At 34.4% G+C, this 21,035-nt stretch overlaps 2 protein-coding genes and 1 non-coding gene across 6 annotated transcripts in view; 1 reads left to right on the forward strand and 2 right to left on the reverse strand.

Moving 5' to 3' along the window:
• Positions 1 to 7,644, forward strand: part of LOC106121342 (uncharacterized) — a 65,070-nt gene extending 57,426 nt beyond the window's left edge. For all 3 annotated transcript variants that reach the window (XM_013316970.1, XM_013316972.1, XM_013316971.1), the window contains 4 exons: positions 930 to 1,075; positions 5,820 to 5,913; positions 6,177 to 6,331; positions 7,088 to 7,644. In XM_013316970.1, the coding sequence (XP_013172424.1) occupies positions 930 to 1,075; positions 5,820 to 5,913; positions 6,177 to 6,331; positions 7,088 to 7,379 (687 nt within the window). In that variant the 3' untranslated portion in view covers positions 7,380 to 7,644. The remainder of the gene's footprint in view (positions 1 to 929; positions 1,076 to 5,819; positions 5,914 to 6,176; positions 6,332 to 7,087) is intronic.
• A 595-nt stretch (positions 7,645 to 8,239) lies between these two features.
• Positions 8,240 to 8,353, reverse strand: TRNAL-CAA (transfer RNA leucine (anticodon CAA)). The gene is made up of 2 exons: positions 8,316 to 8,353; positions 8,240 to 8,284 (listed from the first exon to the last, which is right to left on the reverse strand). It is a non-coding gene; the product is annotated as a tRNA-Leu (tRNA).
• Positions 8,354 to 10,174: 1,821 nt separating this feature from the next.
• Positions 10,175 to 21,029, reverse strand: Top2 (DNA topoisomerase 2). Of its 2 annotated transcripts, none has more exons than XM_013316886.1 (19): positions 20,850 to 21,029; positions 20,198 to 20,432; positions 18,144 to 20,043; positions 17,860 to 17,999; positions 17,394 to 17,596; positions 16,796 to 16,944; positions 16,215 to 16,452; positions 15,631 to 15,788; positions 15,138 to 15,346; positions 14,664 to 14,801; positions 14,417 to 14,555; positions 14,211 to 14,334; positions 13,740 to 13,895; positions 13,225 to 13,371; positions 12,931 to 13,041; positions 12,491 to 12,662; positions 12,009 to 12,259; positions 11,491 to 11,654; positions 10,175 to 10,971 (listed from the first exon to the last, which is right to left on the reverse strand). In XM_013316886.1, the coding sequence occupies exons 1-18, from the start codon at positions 20,862 to 20,864 to the stop codon at positions 11,502 to 11,504; spliced, it is 4,638 nt and encodes a 1,545-aa protein (XP_013172340.1). In that variant the 5' UTR covers positions 20,865 to 21,029; the 3' UTR covers positions 10,175 to 10,971; positions 11,491 to 11,501. The 2 variants fall into 2 exon arrangements, with proteins under 2 accessions (XP_013172340.1, XP_013172339.1); XM_013316885.1 differs by having other exon boundaries at positions 10,177 to 10,971; positions 12,931 to 13,044.
• Positions 21,030 to 21,035: the final 6 nt, after the last annotated feature.

Raw genomic sequence — 21,035 nt, forward strand, 5'->3', positions numbered from 1 at the left:
ACATTTATTTTATTTATTTAAAACAATGATTTTAACATTTTTATTCCGCTTTCTCTTGTAGCTTGCACCCTCGTACATTTCTCATATCAATCCTAGACAGATAAATCGAGTCTAATCTAATTATGTATTCGCATCGAGTCATCATTTTGCAATCGAATATGATTTCGAATATTTTCTTTTTATTCGATTACTGTTACTGTATTAAATATCTCGTTTTGTACTGATTTAGCTCTCATTTGTATTCGTATTTGACCTTCTGTTAGTTTAGTTGCGCAATAGTTTCAATTACATTCTTGTTTAAACGTATCTTTGATCGGAATTTTACTATCTGATCCACAATGAGTCGATTTTTATTTGAATTTTTTTTAAATGAAACAATATAGTCTGAGAATTGACTATTTTTTTTTATTTATAATAATTTTTCCACTTATTGATCCTAATATGCGATGTCGATGCGAGCGTCGGTGGCTCAGTGGTCAAGCACTTGACTTGCAATCTGCAGGTCCTGGGTTCGAATATCCGACGTTCTTACGGTAAAGGAAAACATCGTGATGCAACCTGCACATATCTGAGAAGAAATTCATAGACATGTGTGAAGTCAACCAACCCGCACTTGGCCAGAGTGGTTGATTATGGCCTAATCACCCTTAACTTAGGGTAGGCTCTGAGCCCCTCGGTGGGGACGTATAGTGAGCTGATGATGATGATGATGATCCTAATATCATAAATCGACATAGCAATGTGTATAATAATACTATTATATTGATAAATGTTAGCCATTGGTTACTTTTAAAGTTGTCGTGACCCCTAAAATTGTTTATATCTTTTTAATTTCTGTATTTTATTTTATCCTCTTAGTACCCGTTACAGCTAAGCGACTATAAGTTAGGATCGAATAAAATAGTGTTGTGTTTTTTTATTTATTCCAGACGATAGACGAGCGGACGCGGTCTCCCTCTGGCGGTGGTTCGGGAGAACATCGCAATGGCAGACGGCACCAGACTGGCGGTTCGCCGCGTGCTGACTCCGATGTGTACGTCACTAGCGCCGCCTATCGCCCACCTTCTGAAATTAGGTAACAATAAGTACTAATTTCAACACGAAAACGGATAAGATTCTAAGCGACCAAAAGCTTATATCCCACACAATCTGCGGCAACGCATTTGCTTTTCCTTTAGTGTTGTGTTCCTCCGACCGGTGTGTGCGAAGAGTATTCACATGTGCCCACACCCCGGTAAACAGTGAGTCGAGGGAACCAGAGGGGGTTTAGTGGGTATGCTCCTTGTCTCTTTAGGGATGTGGAGAGAGTCCCACATAACCGGAGTGGATTTCCCCGAGGCACCCGGTATGCGTAACGCATTCCCCCTCTTAAAAAAAGTGTTGTGTTTCTTGTGTTCCTTTAGTGTGTTGTCTCATTAAAAAATAGGTTTAAGGTTTGATATCGTTATAAAAAACTTATCTTCATCTTGAAATACTAAACATCACACCTAAAACATTAGATCAGCAAGAGAAAAATCTTTTTCTTTCAACTTGATGAATGAAATTCGCTCAAATGATATTCGCAAACATCGTTTAAATATCTTAAAATAACCGTAACGTCGACATCTGGCTTCTTCAATCTCAGATTTATTTCCTACATTACAACATTCTATTCATTCGTTGGCATTCTCTACGATTTATTACATCCGACAAAACAGTATCGTAAAATAATTCACGGAAGTCGTAAATTGTTTTTAATTTTTACAAAAAACGAATTTACAGATATATTAATCAAATATATTAAGGTACCAACAGTTTACTAAATCGATTTGCAGACAACTATACTGTATTAAACAAAAAAAACTGCTTGCTTGTATGTTCTTTTAGACACTATTCTTTAGATTCGTTTGGCGCGAATAGTGCGCTTCCATTACAAAGTCAAGTGACAGAAATTTGTGAGGGGACATGAACGTTGATATGTTAGTAAGCCTAGTGTTGTGCCAGTACACCGGCACAGTGTCGGATTTTATTCGTAACAGTTTGTATTAATGGCAAAGTTTGTTGGTTTCCTACTTATTAGATAAATTTTATATCCAATGTCGACTTTACTTTCCATTAAGGTGAAATATTTCTTCAAATGTTTCCAATTTCTTTACAATACATAAGTTAAAATTATAATAAGCTTAGATGTTCACGGTATTTAGTACAGTCGATGCATAAAGTAGTTGATGGTACATTGTACGCTGGGTACAGTTAGCGACAATAATCATAAAACCGAAACTCCACGCCGCGCCGCAAGATGTCGCGGCACGGTATGTGAATATTGTCAATGATTCTTCCCACGCACAACGAGAAATATTGTGAAAATGTCACACTTTCGAACCTACAGGCGCACAACTTATGTATAATAAAACTAGCGGTTGACCGCGACTCTGTGCGCGCGGAATGAAAAAAAACGTAGTAGTCTATGTGTTCTTTCAGACTATGTTCTATAGTTATGCCAAATTTAATCAAGATCCATTCAGCCGTTCTGGAGGTACCATCAAACAAACATACATCGATCCATCCATCCATCTATAACTCTAAATATTCGCATTTATAATATTATTATAGTAATTAGTGACATAGATGCATAAGCGTTTAGAACAAGTCATATTGCACAAAAATATATAACTATTGCTTCAGTAATAGATATAATAATAACACTAAAATGATTATATATCTTGTACTTGTACTCTTATAGTGTTTGATTATAATAAAATCGAGTCTAGGTATTTATCAGGTCCGCATTCCGAAGTGGTTTGGTACAGCGCGGTATAGGTCAACCGGTACAACCCTATTGTATTATTCCCGCTTGGGATGCCTCCTGTATGTACCGTAGTACGAATGAATCACCGCAAATATTACACAAAGATATTTACTTATAAGTTCAAATAATAAGTAAAGAATAAAGAATTTTTTCGTGAATTAAAATTAAAAAAACATTAAATTATTAACTTGCTTCTTGTGAATTCGTATGACATAGTCGTAGTGAATGGTCATCACTATCTTACTAATATTATAAATGCGAATGTTTTGATCAGTCTATCCCAAAGTGGGCGATAACGCCCCCTAGTGGGCGCTTGCAGGTCGCTGCAGGCGGTGAGAGACCCAGAAAGAGAATGGAGGCGTTGTGTAGAGTCCTGGGGGGTTAGGTTAGGTTAGGTTAATATACATATGTAGGTCACAATAATAAATTTAATTTGAAGTTATAGTGGTTTTTAAATATGTGAAGATATGGGGGCGCTATAAAAATATTTATTCTCAAAGTGGGCAGTAGACAAAATAAGTGGGAACCACTGGTTTAGATGGATGGATGTTTGTTTGAAGGTATCTCCGGAACGGCTCAACGGATATTTATGAAATTTGACATACATGCAGAACAAAAGGCTCTGGAAGAACACGTAGGCTACTTACTAAGTTATTTTTTATTTCGCGAGAAAAAGCTATGTTAATATAAAGTTAACTGGTTATGTAATGACAAAAAGTAGTGAAGTGACACTCGGTTATCGATAGTACTATGATGACGTAATTAGTATGCAAGTTGTATTACAAAAAACATTTTACGTAGAAACATTAATAAATGTATAAGATGATTACTTGAGACTCTATCTTTAAGAAAAAGTATATGTTATTTTTCGCGATGAATACTTTAGAAAAAAAATGTTTTAATTTTTATATTTCTTGCTATAAAATCTACATCTAGGTTCTCAATCATCTGAAACAAAAGAAAACTCCAACCAAAATATGTTTTTTACACTTATACAGGGTGTCCCAAAAGGTTACGTGCATAGGAAGGGGGCTGATAGGGATGGTCACAAGGGTCACCGGAAAAATTAAAAAAAAAACAAATGGCATTTTTTAAAAACTTCAAAATTTTACACCTTCTGAGGCAATTTTGTAACCGATGACCTACAAATATTGCTATATTTAAAAAAAGCTATTATGTTATCGTCAATAACCCTTTATCAATATGAAATAAAAAAAAACAATACAACCAACAAAGATTTTAAAGAAAATTAAAATTGCCCCAGAAGGTGTAAAATTTTTAAGTTTTTAAAAAATGCCATTTATTTTTTTTAATACCCAGAGGGGAATCTTTATTTTATTTTTCTGGTGACCCTTGTAACCACCCCTAACATCCCCCTTCCTATGTACGTAAACTTTTGGGACACCCTGTATATCGTCATACTTTTTTGTCAAAACAAAGATAGTGGCGTATTATTATATTATTTAAATTCATTGTAAACGGTCACCTTTTTCTTTTCATAGTTCACATAAAAATGTTAAAACTAACGAAACGAATTTCGTGCAGCAACTTTCTACTCCGACGTCCTTGCCACCGTGACCATATCGCATTCCAGTACCATTTTCATCGCCGAAACACATTGTTAAACATATCGTTAACTCTTTCGTTTTCCTTAAAGAAAATGAGATACCAATATGCCGTGCTATGGTTATTACAGTAGTAGAATTCCAATGTTAGATATAATTTGTTTCCCGATTCCCAGAAGTTTTTTGTAACTTGATTTCATAACGCACCTTTGTTGATGCCGACTGGAACGAGTAATCTTGAATTAAATTAAAGATAGGCTGGGATCTGAAGAAAGATTATGTTCACAGATTTGTAATTATTAAAAGGAATAGCTCAGTAATAGCTTAATAATAATTATGTTAATCGAACCTAATGTTGAGTCAAATAGCCTAACATCTATACTCAAAAATACGCTCTTTCTCAATAGTTGCGGTAGAGCAAGGTGGAACGACCGCTTAAGGACATAAGGAGGTGCCGGAGTAGGATATAAATGGGCGCCTCGATAAAGTCCCGATCTTTGGAATATTTCCCCCAACACAAAAAGGAGCGTCGCAAACATGTCGCCCAGGACGCCGGAAATGCTAAGGCCAGCCCTGCTCTTTTTAACAATAATATTGCTAATATTCAAAGTTTTTAATTGCTCAAAGGTTTTTATTTTCATTCTTATTGTTAGACATTTTTTAACATATTAAAGTTCAATACTCTAAGAGCTGACGTTCAACTTGTCGAGTACTGAAAGCGGTTACCATCGGTCTGTTTCTCGCTTTTATTTGACTCACATCGTTCGATTTCGCACAAAAAATACATAACCTGTTAACAAATTCAATGGATTTAACTATTTACGATCTTTATTTAGTGATACATTGAAAATCTACCTTAGTCCTCAATTGTATTACGGATAGATTGTCATCTATCTAAAAAGATAGAGTAAAAAATCGAACAGTTATCACTCGTAATTATTCCTTTCGGCTTTGTTTATATGCACATAGTAGGGGCCCGTACTTAAATCGTTCAAAGGATAAAATTTATTTACCCTTTCACCAAAACTCGATAACTTATTTTAAACGTCTGTCACATGACTAAGCGATACGTGCCTCGTTAGGGTTTATTTTTGTTATTGAACAAAAAACTCTTCACATCTACAATGACGGGTCCTTAAAGACGTTTTCTTTTCTTTTCTTTTGACGATTGAGATAATCAACCTTTAAATAGACAACTAATTTAAGTGCTGTCCTGTTGACGAGGCTTTTGTATGTTTTTATCAACAATAAAAACTTTGATGTGTGTTTTATATAAGAGTAACTAGTGAGTCAATTAGGTTATTGCTATGGGAATTTAATTCTTCTACCTGTAGTAGTTATAAACAACAATTTTTAATATTATAGCTTAATTATTAACTGAATTTATAACGAACAATTGATGCGTTATCATTGAATAGATAATTAACTAAAGATATATTTAGTTTAATTGATTTTTCATTCCACAGTCGTCAGTCGCGAGCACCTCGCAGCGTGTACTCCTACAGAAGCGCGGTGGCGCCCTCTGTCGCATCTACACATCGCTCCAAGGTCTCCAGAAAGGTAAACAAAAAATTTTTATTTTACATATCTTTTTTTAATTGCAATCCAAATTAATCTCTATAAATGGATAGGTGATTGCTTGACAGTTTTTGCTTTGTTCCGATTTAAAAGCGCCAGATGATTTGACAGTTCTGTAACCCTCTACGGGATAAAATGGCGAAAATCAAATAGGCACAAATTACCACATCTTATAGCCAATCCATTTATAGAGGACAGTGAAATAACCTCACTAGACAATCGATATTAATGATAAATATTTTCAGGCGGGGGTGAAAGTGGAGACGATGGCAGCACCGAATCCGTTCTGTCCGAACGTGAAAGGAATGTGCTGTCTGATGCTACTGCTCAATTTGGGGCTCATCCTTGTCACCCTGGGCTTCGTCATCGTGCTGCAGTTCTTTGAGCCGCTCTTTGTATGGTTAGTATCTTAATTTTAGCTAACAACGCCATCTATTTAGATATACGGTGCTTTAATAAGTTGCAACGATAAATGTTAACGTTTAGTACTTAAACTTACTTCAAATAATTTAAATATGTATCAAACTAAGTACTGTTTTTTCCTGGCGTCCTGGGAGATAGTTTGTTCTACCCTAAAGTCACTACAATGGTCGTATTTTTGTTGTTAATTTATTTAAAAATAATAATTTCTTTTTAATTCCTATCGCATTAGTATAGCGTGGGAAACGATTGTGAGGATGTGAACTGCGCTTAATAACCTTTAACTGAGTAAACCGTGCCAGCGGAGTATGGTAAAAAGCTAAACGATTCGGAAAAATTGAGCAATCGCATCAGAACTAGAACGAAACGCGACTTTATCCGTTCTTTATCCGACGTCACCGCGGAGCGTGAACGATTGTTCTCGGCCGTACATTAAAAATCAATTTGAATTTACAAAAAAATATAACTCACCGACTCTCCAACGGTACACGCAATTTGGATGACAATGTGACATTCATGGACCATCGTTGCTTTCCACAATTCCCGCCATTACGCTTTTTTGGCGGCAATCAATTTTTTTATTCAGTTTCCCGCCCACTTGACCTATCGTTTATCTTGTTAAAGGCCAGAGAATATTTTTATGTTCCATTTAAAAATTAATAATCTTTAACGTATAAATTTTATTTTAAAAAATTATGATGACATTTTATAATTATTTAAATTTTTTGTTTTCCAGGATTCTTGGCATAGTATTTTTGATATTTGGTTTCATCACTCTCGTCGGCAGCCTCATATACTGCGTTGTGCTCTGCAGAGAAAACCCATATCCGAGGTACCCAGACGATTTTTACTGGACTCACCACTGGTCCAAGACTATTGGACCTTCAGAAATACACTACAGCGCGAGTGAAAAGCCCTACAGACAGAACGGACACAGCGATAGATATAATAAATATAATGGAAAATATTCTGATAGAGAAAGTGCTAAAGGTTATTCTGACAGAGAAAGCAAGTTAAGTAGGTACTGAATGCAACTTAGGTTATAAATATTGAGGTACTGTGCCGCATTTAAATCGTAATGTTGTCACAAATACCATTCAAATATGAATGTACTGAAAGAAGTTTTTAGGTTAGAATTCTTAAATGCATTTTTTGTTTGGGAAATCTTTTCTATTGAATTGAACGCCATCTTTCTTTTTTAATATCAAACAGAGAATAGAGAAGGTTAACTATTTTAATCACGTAGTTCTAAAGATAAATTCATTATTAACGGTTTTAACAATGATTTAATTCTATATTAAAAGTACAATGTAAATATTAAAAATTTCAAATGATTAAAATTACATAATATATGTAAGTTGTAAAATATTAATTGTGTGACAAAATGATGGATATAGCTTTACTAATACTAATAATGTTTGTTGTATTCACAAAGTAAATGGAATAATATAGTTAAGAATAGTATTTACTGCTATTCCACAGCAATTTTCATATTTTTAAAATCAATTTAATTCAAGTTACAAAACGTAAAAAGTATTTTTTATGTCCATATTTACAAATATTTATTATCTTTGCTCCTTCAATGTGTGTAAATATTTTTTAATGAATAATTTTAATCTAGTTACAATGAAGTGATTGCCATATTAAATTTATTTTTCTTTATTTAATGCGTGTGTAATTTTTATTAATTATTTGTAACTTCGACGCAATAATATAAAGGATTTTAATATTTAAATAACTATGTAAAATAATCTACAACTTAAATTGAAGATAATCAATATTTTAATAAATAATTTTTGTTTATGTATTGTGTTATTTTTTTTACTTAATGTTAGGTTCCTATGGAAATATATTAAAATGTGCTTTGTATGATTATGAGCAAAAAGTATGTCAGAAGTGGGATTCGAACCCACGCCCTCAGAGAGGACCAGAACGCCCGATCACCCGCTGAGCGGGCAAGTTGCCTTGAGTCTGGCGCCTTAGACCGCTCGGCCATCCTGACGATACTTCCAGTTGTTGAATTACTCTATCCATTATCAAATACACTTACGCTACTACAAAAATCAGTGAAATTTAATAACATCAAAGTATCTCTTTTCAAATTAATTTATACGTATGTTCTGAGAATACTGTATGTATCCGCGCTGCCAGTTTCTCGTAGTAATAGCATCTGTTATAAATCTACTACAAATTGCTTTTCATTATAAATAATACAATGCAATCCATGTATGACTAAGGGCATAGTTTCATAAGTCGTTAGCCCCGCATGTGTGGTGCGACAAATTGCCTTTTCACCTGTTTTCATTATTTGATGGGCGATATACCTTATTTTTCCCGTATTATAGTCGTCAAGATAGCCCCCGAACGGTGCTTGCTCATTGACCGATCATTCATTAGTAGTCTGATCGACTGACGATCGAACAATGTAACTGCGCCCTTACAAATGTTAGTTACATGCCACAGTTAGTAACTGCCACAGAATACTATAAGTAAATGGAGGATATAAAAGTAAAAAGCGTTGTAATATCAAAAATTTTAATTTATTTACAAAATTCTTAACACATTGAAGAATGTAATGTCGTTTTTCTCTAATACTAATTGACACAAGTTGGCAAATAATTTCCAACCGCATATAAAAATTCAATGCAATTCGATGCACATAAATTATATCCAAATATCTAAAATTGTACTAAAATTTCATTTAATTTTGTTGTGGCAAATCCCAATAGTTTTTTAACATGCAAAATTTATCTGTAACACACCTTAAAATATTTTTGCATAAAAATTTTGAGCTTTCAGTTATAAAATACATAAAAAATTAGGCTTTGCCACACTATTAACTATAATGGAATAATCGAAAATAAAACTGGAATAAATTAAGAATAATAAAAATACTGTTAATTAAAACAAAGATAGGACACAAAAATGGATAGAAATATTTACAATCTTTATCAAATTTTCAATCGAAATTTTATTTTCAAGTTAAAAAAGATTATAAAATACAGTGACATATAATATCAAGGTGGTCAAAATTCACAAGTTGTTGAAGAATCATTGTTGTCTTGTCCTTTCCTTAGAGAATAAGAGAGACGACGATATGTACCAAGTAATTAAAAATGCACGGCAAATTACTTGTTACGATATCGTCTTTGATTTCAATAATATTTTTTTACATTTTTGTAAACGTCAGCAAACAACGTTGTCAAGAATACAGAATATTTTAAAGTAAGACTAAACACCAAAAGATATTTAGTGAATTTTTATTACTAATTTCTACTTATAGTAGATACTAAACCCAACAGACGTCTGTTTATGTACTTGTTGTTTTTAATCTAAAATCAAAGGCCCGCCAAAAACATACAAAATCATCCAAAATCAATTTCGGAGTTCAACCATACACACAAAATATACTAAAAAATACATTCTGTTGAAACAAACTACTTAATTACGTCACTATTTTAAATCATTGCAGCTTTTGAAAACCTCAATGATATGTTTTTGTTAATCGTAAATCTTTCATCCAATATCATCCATCACCCATACATACAATACTTGAGATGATATTATAAATAACTAGCTGTCGCCCGCGACTCCGTCTGCGCGGGATTAAAAATAGATGTTGGCCGGTTCGCAGGCCTACTCAATATGCTCACAAAAATTCATGAGAATCGGTCAAGCCGTTTCGGAGGAGTATGGGAACGAAAATTGTGACACGAGAATTTTATATATAAGATAATATTTAAAAATGTTAGTTTTAAAAATTTAAATGAAGTTAAAAAAGTAAATTTTAGAATGGAAGCAATTTCAAGTCATTTTTTTCTTAATATCTAAACATTTTTAAAGAATATTAACAAGAAAAATAAAAAAAATCCTTTGAGATGAAAATGTAGAAAGATCGAAAGAGAAGACAGAGAAAATATGAAAAAAGCAATTGTTTAAAGACAGAAAATGAATAAATTCCATACGAAAATGTCCATACAACCAGAGTTTACCTACCCTATGGAGATATCAATTCAAAAAAGAAAAACGATTAATAGTTGTTGAGATTATTGCATTTGAATAAACTCTTCAACTTATTTATATAATAATGCTCAAAAGTTTATTTGTACGCTTTAATTTCAACAACTACCAATAGTATTAAAAAAGAACCTTGACAGACAAACGGACGGACAACAGTGATCCTATAAGGGTTCCAATTTTTTCTTTTCGAGATATAGAACCCTAAAAAAAGGTATTGCATTAACAACCCAATTATTATGGTTATGAACCAAAAAAATAGAACTTTTTTATGAATCTAATCATATAAAACTAAAGAAATTAATGAAAACGTATGAATTCTGTCCACCTTGTATCCGATTGTACACTTGGAAGATTTACATACTAAATAGTTAAAATTATTTAAAAAAAATGACACAAATTGTTGCGTTATAAAATAAACGAGATTACACTTCTCAAGTATTCATTGTAAAGTGACGTTTAAAAACTTACAATCATACAAAAATAAACATTTTAAAACATTAAGTTTCAATTTGTAAGTATTTCTCCTCGTCGCTGCGAGCTCGAGCTCGAGCCGCGCCGCGCCGCGCCGCAACCGCTACCTCTCTCGATAATGTCACAATTCTGCAAACAGAACATAACAAATATTAATTACATAAAGATATAGATAGGAGATAAATACATTTTTATTTTTTCTATGTAACGAATAAACGCAAAAACCACTGAATCGATTTAGAAAATTCTTTCACTGTTGGGAATCTACACTATCTTAAAGTGACATAGTATACATTCATAATTATTATAGATTTTTTTTTATTCCGCGCTGACAAATAATTAATAAAAATTTATATCCAGATAAGAAAGTTATACTAAAATAAATATTCTTAAAGACACAAATCTTTTTAGGGTTCCGTACCTCATAAGAATAAAACGGAACCCTTATACGATCAGTTTGTTGTCCGTCCGTCTGTCTGTCAAGATCCTTTTTTAAAGTAAATTTACTTTAGAAAGTATGGAAAAATTAATTTTAAAAGACCTATACTGAACCATTTCCGACTGATTTAGCCAAATTTTCCCAACTATGCTAAGTTATCTAGAAATCTACACTAAGGGAGTAATTAAGTAGCACTTAAGTGTAATTACCTGTTTGTGATCTATTCGCTGTCGTCACTAAAGTTGTATTTAGCCTGCGGCCTGGCGCGCGCTTTGCCCCGCGCCGCTACCGGGCTGCTGGATATCACATCCTCTTCCTCTGAATCACTCCCCGCCTTCTTCTTTGCTTTCTTCTTAGGATTCGCCTTCTTATCCTGAAAATATAACAAGACACATAAAAATAAACACATTAATAAAATTAATGACTGTACGTAATATCGAAAAACAAATTATATTTCGTAGACATGATGTATTTGCATAGCTACGAAGAACAAATGATTAATATTTTTGTGTTGTATGTCTGTCCGTAAGAACACATTTGTTCCTGATAATCTCCGGAACAGGAAGATCAATTTTGACTGGACTTGGATGGGAAGGTAACTGATGCACGCGGGCATATTATAGGCTACTTTTTATGTAAACTGCAATCATTAAAACAAATTAAGAGGCATTTCCATCATTAACTTTTTTTTTTAATATTTTCCGTGACCATAAGCTAGGTAATTTACCTTTTTAGTATCAAATATACTATCATCATCGCTGTCCGCACTGAGTAGGACTTTAGCGGGCCTCTTCTTGGGTTTATCTTCTTTCTTCTCCTTGTTAGTGTTGAGCAGCTTCCTCTTGGGTGCTGGCTTCTTTTTTGGCGGAGAGAGTTCGGCCTCCTCCTCATCACTGGACAAGATAGTGGTTGGCTCCACATGGTTGTTTGTGGGTTGTTCCTTTTTCGTCTCTTCTATTAACGAGTCGAACAGGCAATCTGGAAATTAATATGTACAATAATTTTAGTCTCTGCAATCCATATTGTTTCGGTTTGAATCATTTTTTTTTATCTCCGTGGAAAAGTCTAACATTAACATTAACATTCTACACCTATGCTAAATTTCTTCAAGGTCCTTGCAACTGTGCCGGAGATACCTTCTGACAAACATCCATCCATTTAAACTTACGCATTTATTACATTAGTAAGAAATAAGATGACATCTTATACCTGAGTCCATCTCAGCAGGCTTCTTATTAGCATTCTTCTTAACATTGAAGTCATCGTCATCACTGAGAGACAGCACGCGCGGCCTCTCACCCTCAGAGTCCACCTTGTTGTCGTGAAGTTCCAACTCCTCGTTGGAGTCTGAATCTTCTGAACCATCTTTGTATTTCTGAACCTAGTATATGTACATAATTATTTGTTATTTCCAAATATTATTGGCGAATAGTAATGTAAATTGCCTCATAAAAGGTTTTAAATGGACTAACAAAGTAAAAGATTACAACTAAAGTATTGTTCATGGTAAAAATATGAAACAACCAAACTCAACTTTTTTTGTACAATTTTACTACTTATATATCTTTCCACCAATATTTTGATGAAAATATAAAGTTATGGAGTAGCATATATAAATAAAGGGTATTCAACATATTAATTAAGTTTACCTTGGTGGCGGCTCGCCTGGCGCTGCCCCTCTCTCGCGGCGCGGGGGGCTCCACCATCTCCACGTCTGACTCCGACATCTCGCCTGAACTGCTGCCGCTGAACGTCATCTTCTTCTAAAACATACAACAATATTTATCATAATAAAAACTAACACCGATGACAATTTGAGTGAGAATGTTGAAGACGGTAGGAGTTTATTGTGGGAGCAAGAGAGTCTACTAAGAGTGAGAGAGTTAAAGCGTCACTACTTTACATGCGTTATCCAAATATTATTATTGTAACTGACAAAATACCTTTTTAGGTTCTTTCTTGAAAGCAAGTTTCGTCTGTTTTAACCCATCTGTCTTCTCCACCTTTTCCTTCTCTGGTTTCTCTTTCTTTACTCTTCCCTTTGGCTTCTTCTCTCCACTGGTAGGCGGGGTCACTCCCGTGGGATCGTCCTGGGAATTACACGAAAGAACTATAGATATTTGATGTACAAAAGCGCAGTGGTTCCCCGACCGGAGTGAGCCGAACCATCCTTTTGCACCTTCATGTGCCAAAATGCATGCAAACTAAAAAATGTACAGAAAATTAACTGCCACCAAATGACATTTCACTCCAATTTATTATAGCTTCAGGTCTTTATTAATATTAAATCTTTATTAATTGCTCAAGGGAGATGTGATGTTTTTTTCATTAAATAGGCTGTGAAACTTATATACCGATTAAATAATTTCCGTCACTGTCGGAAAGCTACAGAGGATTTTTATTATTATTTTTTTACCGCGCAAAGTCGCAGGCAACTATAAGTTACTAATAAACTTACAGGATCATATTCCTTCTTGATTTCTTTCCTGGTCTTGGCCTTCTCTGCAGCCTGTATCCTCTTGATGAGGTCCTCGGATATCTTGGGCTCGATTCTCCTGCCATTCTCCGCTGGGATGATGTCAAACAGAGACTTCCTGTTCTTCTTGTTTGCAGCCTGGATATTAAAGACGATTATTTGCAAATCTTTAAATATACTGATAAGGTTATTTTGGTTTGTATTAAAATTATATTAGTTTACGTAAAATATACAATTGTCAGACCTTTTACATATGTATTATTATTACAATAATTACCTTCTTTCTTTCCATCTGTACGATTGCAAAATAAAACACAACAATATTTAAAAAAAGGAAAATAAATCTAAGAAAAAAGAGATAATTAAACTTGCTAATTTGCACGACAGGTTATAAAATTATTCCAGAGCAATTATTTATTTTATTTACAATCAAAATGTTATTTCAAAACTCACCATTGCCTTAGAGCTCTTCTTGTTAACAGTATTCTCTTCATTCCTCTCCTTCTCCTCCACCTCCTCCAAACGCACAAGGAAAGCATCCAGATCCTCGCGCCACAGCATCGCTGGTGTTTTGGCTCTACAAAGTTAAATATGTATGGTAATATAGGTTTTTTTCTAGTGTTTGTTATCTACTCAGACGTAGCCCAGTCTACACTTACTTAAGGATCTCCAACTCGGAGAGTTTTTGGTCTCTTTGCTTAAGAAGTTCGTCTTTCTTCTCCTTGGTCAGCATCCACATTGACATACCCAGTAGGTAGTTAAACTTTTTCACTTCTTTTAGTTGCTGGAATGCTTTTTCTGCAAATTTCGAAAATATTATGCGATAAAATAAGATTACCTTTGTGCAAATCAGTCATAGTTATTATTATTATGTAACAGGCGTAAAAACTAGCAATAAATATTTACCTGGGTCCACAGGCTTGCCCTTGTTGTCCTCAGGTTCCACCTCCTCCTCAGACTCCTGTTGTTCCTCCTCTACTACTTCCAAACCTTGCATTTTGCTGGCGCGCTTCTTCCAGTCCGCAATCGGATCCGGTGCGTAACCTTAACATATTAAAAAAAATATGTAAGTATAGTCAATATCAGAAAGTAAGAAATTCTTTTATTCAAAAGAAAAGGTGTTCATTGCGCACGCTGCGGTGGATACAACAGCGCCGATTATGAGTTTTTAGGGGTCATAGCATCACTTTTATTACTCTAAATACTCCAAAAATCTATTTTTATGCCAAATCTTAATTGTCAGTCAGTGCAAGTTTATGACTTATTTTTTAGTTTTTAAAATTTATGGTGTATCTTTAAATAAGCAAAGTTTTATATTGGAATAATTGCGGTATTTATATGATAACAATATAAAGAAAACCCTGATTAAAGAACACTTACCTCTTTTAATAAGCTCTTCGACCATAGCTTTTCTCTTTTTATTTTCAATAACGAGTCCCTTGTCGCATTTTTCTAATATGAATCGCGCCTGGTTAGTCAGTTTGTCTGCTTCAGCCTGTAGCTGACCTTCCAGGAAGTCTTTACGTCTTAAATAGTATCTTAGACGGAGATCGTAGAACTCGCGTAAAACTTCTTCTACTTTATCGTATCTGAAAATTGTAATTAAAAAATTAAATCATTGTTTTAATATAAAAATAATACAAGTAAAAGTTATAGGAAAATGATAATTTTCCCCTTAAATTTAGTATAAAATAAGCGTACGGATAATAACGTAACGAAGAATAATGTACGGAATTGTTTCATTGGGACACTATTTCCCAACATCAAGAATTCATAAAGAATAATTCTACATATTGCTACCACAAATTTAACAAATTATTTTTTCTATTCTGCATTACCTATAAATACAGATATAAATCAAGAGAATACTTACTTTTTCAAGCAATTATTATGATCGAAGGCGTTCATACATGTCATAGAGATGGTGGTCTGAAGTTTGAACACCTTGTGAATGCCTTCCGCTTCCACCTCGGCCAGCTTCCCCGGCAGCAGCGACACCACGAAGCGCACCGTCGTGTCTGTATTATATTCCTGCACCAGAATACATCTGTTTAAAGGAGCTACATACTCTATTCTACTATTTACTGGAATACAGTACTTTGTTAGTACTACATTCCACAAAAATACTGGAAAAAAAATCGGGATATCAATAATTGTTTGTTTTTAATAAAGTTTTTGTAAATTTCGCGTTCAAATAAAGCTATTTGAGTTTTTGTTGGTTAAAATAATATGGTTACAAATTGTAAGAATTTGTCAATTTATTTCATGATATTCAAAATAATTCTAAATTAATAATATCTTTTGCATATCCGTTGAAAATAAATTAAAATATGAAAATATAAAAAAAAAACAGATTATAAATTATTTTCCCTATTGTAATAATCTCTATTTATTATAGTTACCAAGTAAACAGTGTTGTTTAATCACATTTATATATATTAAAATGTGACAACTTACTCTGTACTCAGAGATGAGTGGTTTAACTTTCTCATTCCCCAACATAGGTTCTAGAACATTCTCCTTGTAGTTCTGTGTCCAGATGCCAACGGGCAGTTCGGTGATCTCAATCTTCTCTCCGGGCAGCACAGCAGCCTCACCAGATATCACATACTTGTCACCGAAGCTCTCGATTGTGCCGCGGAAGTTCTTGTACCAAGGATGCATCGTCTTCGGTTCCTCACCGTCTAACATACGTCTGGAAACATTTTTCATTAAAATCACACAGAAGACAGGCGTGAAGTGGAAGCAATTTGTCTGATGAGTATGCGTTCCAGATGCCTAAATTTAGTCTGCTTTCTCTTCCCACCATTTATACACAAGGAAAGGATTGCTAGGGGAAATTTATTTGACAAAGGAGGGTATGCATATGGGGAAATATTCTCATGTGCGTCCCCTCCTCCTTCCATTGAAGGGGGGCAAAGCATCAAGCAGCAAAGATATCCAGCGATCGCTTCGCTATTTCTACAAATTCAGGTTGTACATTTGCCTATATTCAGAAAAAAACTAATATAAAGTAAAGGAATATATTCAAACTGTACCGTATATTAGCGACGATGTCCCTAGGATTGTAGTTGGGTATCTTGGTGGACCATCCTGTACCGATACCCTCAGCACCGTTCACTAACACCATGGGCAGTATAGGCACATAGTGCACCGGCTCTATCTTTTGGTTGTCTTCAAACTCGTGCTGGAAACATAGAGATTGATTATTGAAATACAGATTAGGTGACCAAATGATTAACTTTTCTTTTCAATATAAAATGTTCTTATCAATGATAATGTTCTTATTTATTGCTTTTTACTGTGTGAAGTTTTTTTTTTTTTTTATAACACAAGGGGGCAAACGAGCAGCGGGAACACCGAGGTGTTCAACGACGCCCATGGACATCAGCAATACCAGAGGAACCGCAGATGCGTTGCCGGCCTTTGAGGTGGTGATAAGCTCGCTTCTTGAAGGACCCTAAGTCGTAGCGGTTTGGAAATACCGCCGAGGACAGACCATTCCACAACGCTGCTGTGCGAGGCAGGAAGTTTCGCGCAAACCGCACGGTTGTGGATTGCCAGCCATCGAGATGGTGTGGATGGATTTAAGTCAACCATAAGTTTAAATTTTATGTATTTTTACTTAATACTTACAATGAGCAATGGATCATCATGCGGATGGAAGACGAGCCTTGTGAGGGGAGACATGAGAGTGAAGATGTAACGCGGGCTAGCCGAGTCCTTGCCGCCGCACAGCCGCGTACCGAACTGACCGCGCGGCTCCAGCAGGTTGATGTTATTGGAACCAACGTAGTTCTGAGCCAGATTCACTATCGTCATAGCTAGAGACTGCTCACCTGACAACCGAGAATAATATATTTAGTAAGAAACACTAAATCTTGTTTTTTTTTACATTTATTGACAGTACTATGAGAATGAGGCAAGTATCAGTGTACTTAAGTAAACATTGGCTAGATCTAAAATCAAATTTATAAATTCTACAGATAGATTTTCATCAGACTCGAAGGACACATTTTTTAAATTTTTTAACCATATAAAACACTACATATACACTATGTTATATGTGACATAGGACAGGTGATAATATGATGCGACATACCATGATGGTAAGCAGAGTGCTCAGCTACTGATCCAGCCAGCTGCGCGACCTTGACCTCACGTTTGTCATTACGTTTTATGCACGTAAAGATCACTTTACGCTGGCCAGGCTTCAGCCCGTCCACCATGGACGGGATTGATCTGTAAATATTAATATTACGTTTTAAACAATTACCTCACAGATTTATCATTCTATACTTAAATTGGAGAGAAAAGATCCAACATTTTTATTTTTTCTATAGTCTTTAAGTACTTAAAAAACTATAAAAAAAGTTAAAAACTTACCTAACATTATCACCATTAGAAAAGAGAACCAGCTCTAAATTAATGAAGTCCGAATATGTTACAGCTTTTGTTTCCTTAGTGTATAAATATCTCTCTGATAAACCTATTTCCTTCCTCCTCTTTACTTCGTCCATATGGTTTGTCAACCATTCCTTACGTTGATCAGCACCTTTCTTTGAGAATGCCAGCTCAATGTGGTGATCGTCAGTGGGTCCACTATATCTAAACTTAATCCTATGCCTTTCCATATTCTGGAAATATTCTTTAGCCTCCTTAGATGTGGAGGTACCCAAACCTTTGTAGTATTTGATGTTGAACGTATGATGGTTCTCAGTTTCTCTCTTCCATTCCTCAAATTCTGGTAATGAATAGAAGGATATTTCTTTATCTTTCTTCGTAGCTTTAACAATAGGAGTAATAAATTCCTCTAAGAATGGTAGTTTTAATAATTCAGGCCAATTGTGATGAATGAAGTTGATGATAAGACCTTTGATATGTGATCCGTCTTGATCCTGATCAGCCATTATCATCACTTTACCATACCTCAATGTTTTTAAATCATCAAGGCTGTTGTATTTCTTTTTGTACTGTAGACCAAGAATTTTGATCAAGTTATTAATTTCAACGTTTTCCAAAACTTGTTTGTGTGATGCATCACGGACGTTCAAAGGCTTACCCTTTAATGGGAAGACACCATAATGATCTCTGCCAACTACACTGAGTCCTGATACAGCTAATGTTTTAGCTGAGTCTCCCTCAGTAAGAATAAGGGTACAAAGGTGAGAGTTCTTCGTACCAGCATCATTAGCATCTTCTAATTTCGGTATACCTTTCAATTTACTTTGCTTTTTACCTGATGCCTTTACTAATTCAGTTTGGGCTTTGAATTTGGCCCATGTCAATACAGATTCAACCAAACCGGATTTGGTAACTGCATTAATAAATTTCTCAGAGAAATTACATTTCGAACCGAAGCTTTTCGCTTGGAGTGTCATGTTCTCCTTTGTTTGTGAATCAAAGGTTGGGTTAACAATAAGACAATTTATAAATACCCACATGTGATTTTTGACTTGGAAAGGCTTAATGTTCACACCTCCTTTATTTTTCTTTTTCAAAACTTCTAGAACATTCTTGACAACGCTATCGGCTACCGTGTCAACATGTTTACCACCTTTCGTTGTAGCTATTGAGTTCACAAATGAAACTTGTTGGAAGCCCCTATCGGAAAGTGTGAGTGCAACTTCCCAACGATCATTTACTTTTTCATACACTACTTTTAGTGGTTGTCCATTCTCATCCTCTTTACCTTTAATGTATAAATCTACATAATCCTTAAACTTACTTATTTTAAGTCTTTCTCCGTTCAAATATACTTTTACTCCCTGCGATGAAGCAGCCACGTCATACGCACGTCGCGACATCAACGCAACAATATCGTCCTCAAGCTTGTCCATTTTAAACTTAGCTAAATCGGGGCTAAATGTTACTTTAGTAAAATCATCATCTTTGCCAGCCTCCTTAACCTTTGGTTCTGAAGCCTTTGTCATATTACAACCCCAAGTTTGCTTAAAATGTTTCTTATATTGTCTAGATGCAGTTTCTACAGTAAACTTTGTAGAGAATATGTTGCAAAGTTTTGCACCATACCCATTCCTACCACCTGTCACTTTCTCCTCTTCATCGTTATAATTGGACGACGTCAAAAGATGGCCAAAAATCATTGTTGGAACATACATTTTTTCGTCTTTATGCATAACAACTGGAATACCGCAACCATTGTTATAAACTGATATAGTATTTTGCTCCTGGTTTATGTCAATCCTAATTACATCCATTTTAGAATCTCTCTGCTTATTATCAGCAGCATTCACCAAAATTTCATCATAAATTTTGTACAGACCTGTAAAATGCAATAACAAAAATTACCACAAAGTTACAATATTTAAATATTAACTTCAAATTTCTTTTTTATTATCAGAAGCTCAGAACTTTAACATATATAAGTAAGCAAAATTTTTTATTATCTATTGTAAAATCTTATAATATATATGTACCTGGTACAAATGTCAATTCTTTCTGCACCATACATTCTTTTTCCTTGTCAAATACCCACATAGTCTCAGTTGCTCGTTCTACTGACCCAATGTATGTATCAGGTCTTAGTAAGATATGTTCCAACTGGGATTTCTTTTGATATATCTTTTCTATTGTGCCTTTTTGACCCTTGGCTGGAGGCGCAGCCTCTGACGTGCCATTCTGGGTTGCACTTTGCATTTTGTTAATCATTGTCTATAAAAACAAATACAATATGTAAATAAGAATGAAAATTACTTTAAAAAAACGGTTTGTATATTTTCAATTACTAAAATTAACTTCAACTGTATCAAGATAAATTATTCATTCTAACTAATAAGGTATACAACCATAAGTGGAATTATAAGGATTACAAGCAGTTGTTTAAATTATAAGTATTCTATGATGGAAAATTTTTAAACAATTTGAAATCAAAATGACAATTAATCAATTTCAGCTCAAAATGATCATGTTAACCTATTTGAGTATTAAGAATCTAATAATACTTAAATTTATAGGAAATTACGTAAAGTATATGCAACTAATAACTATAAAACAAAAATAATAGCATAACATAAAAAATAAACAATCAAAATGACCGTTGGCGGCCAAAATGCCGCCAAGATATCTCACCCTTATATCAGCCATCTTGTGTTTTGTACATTTAACGCTTATACGATTAACGCTCCGCAAACTTTTTCCTAAAGATATAATATTACTAAAAATAATAATCCTGGCATTTGCAAAACAACATTTTCGTTTTTGTAAAAATTTTCAACCGCGTCGAGTTAACGAATCTGATTGACAAAGACGCCGTGA

Source organism: Papilio xuthus, unplaced genomic scaffold (genome assembly GCF_000836235.2).
Source record: "Papilio xuthus unplaced genomic scaffold, Pxut_1.1 DF826945.1, whole genome shotgun sequence".
Lineage (NCBI taxonomy): Eukaryota > Metazoa > Arthropoda > Insecta > Lepidoptera > Papilionidae > Papilio > Papilio xuthus.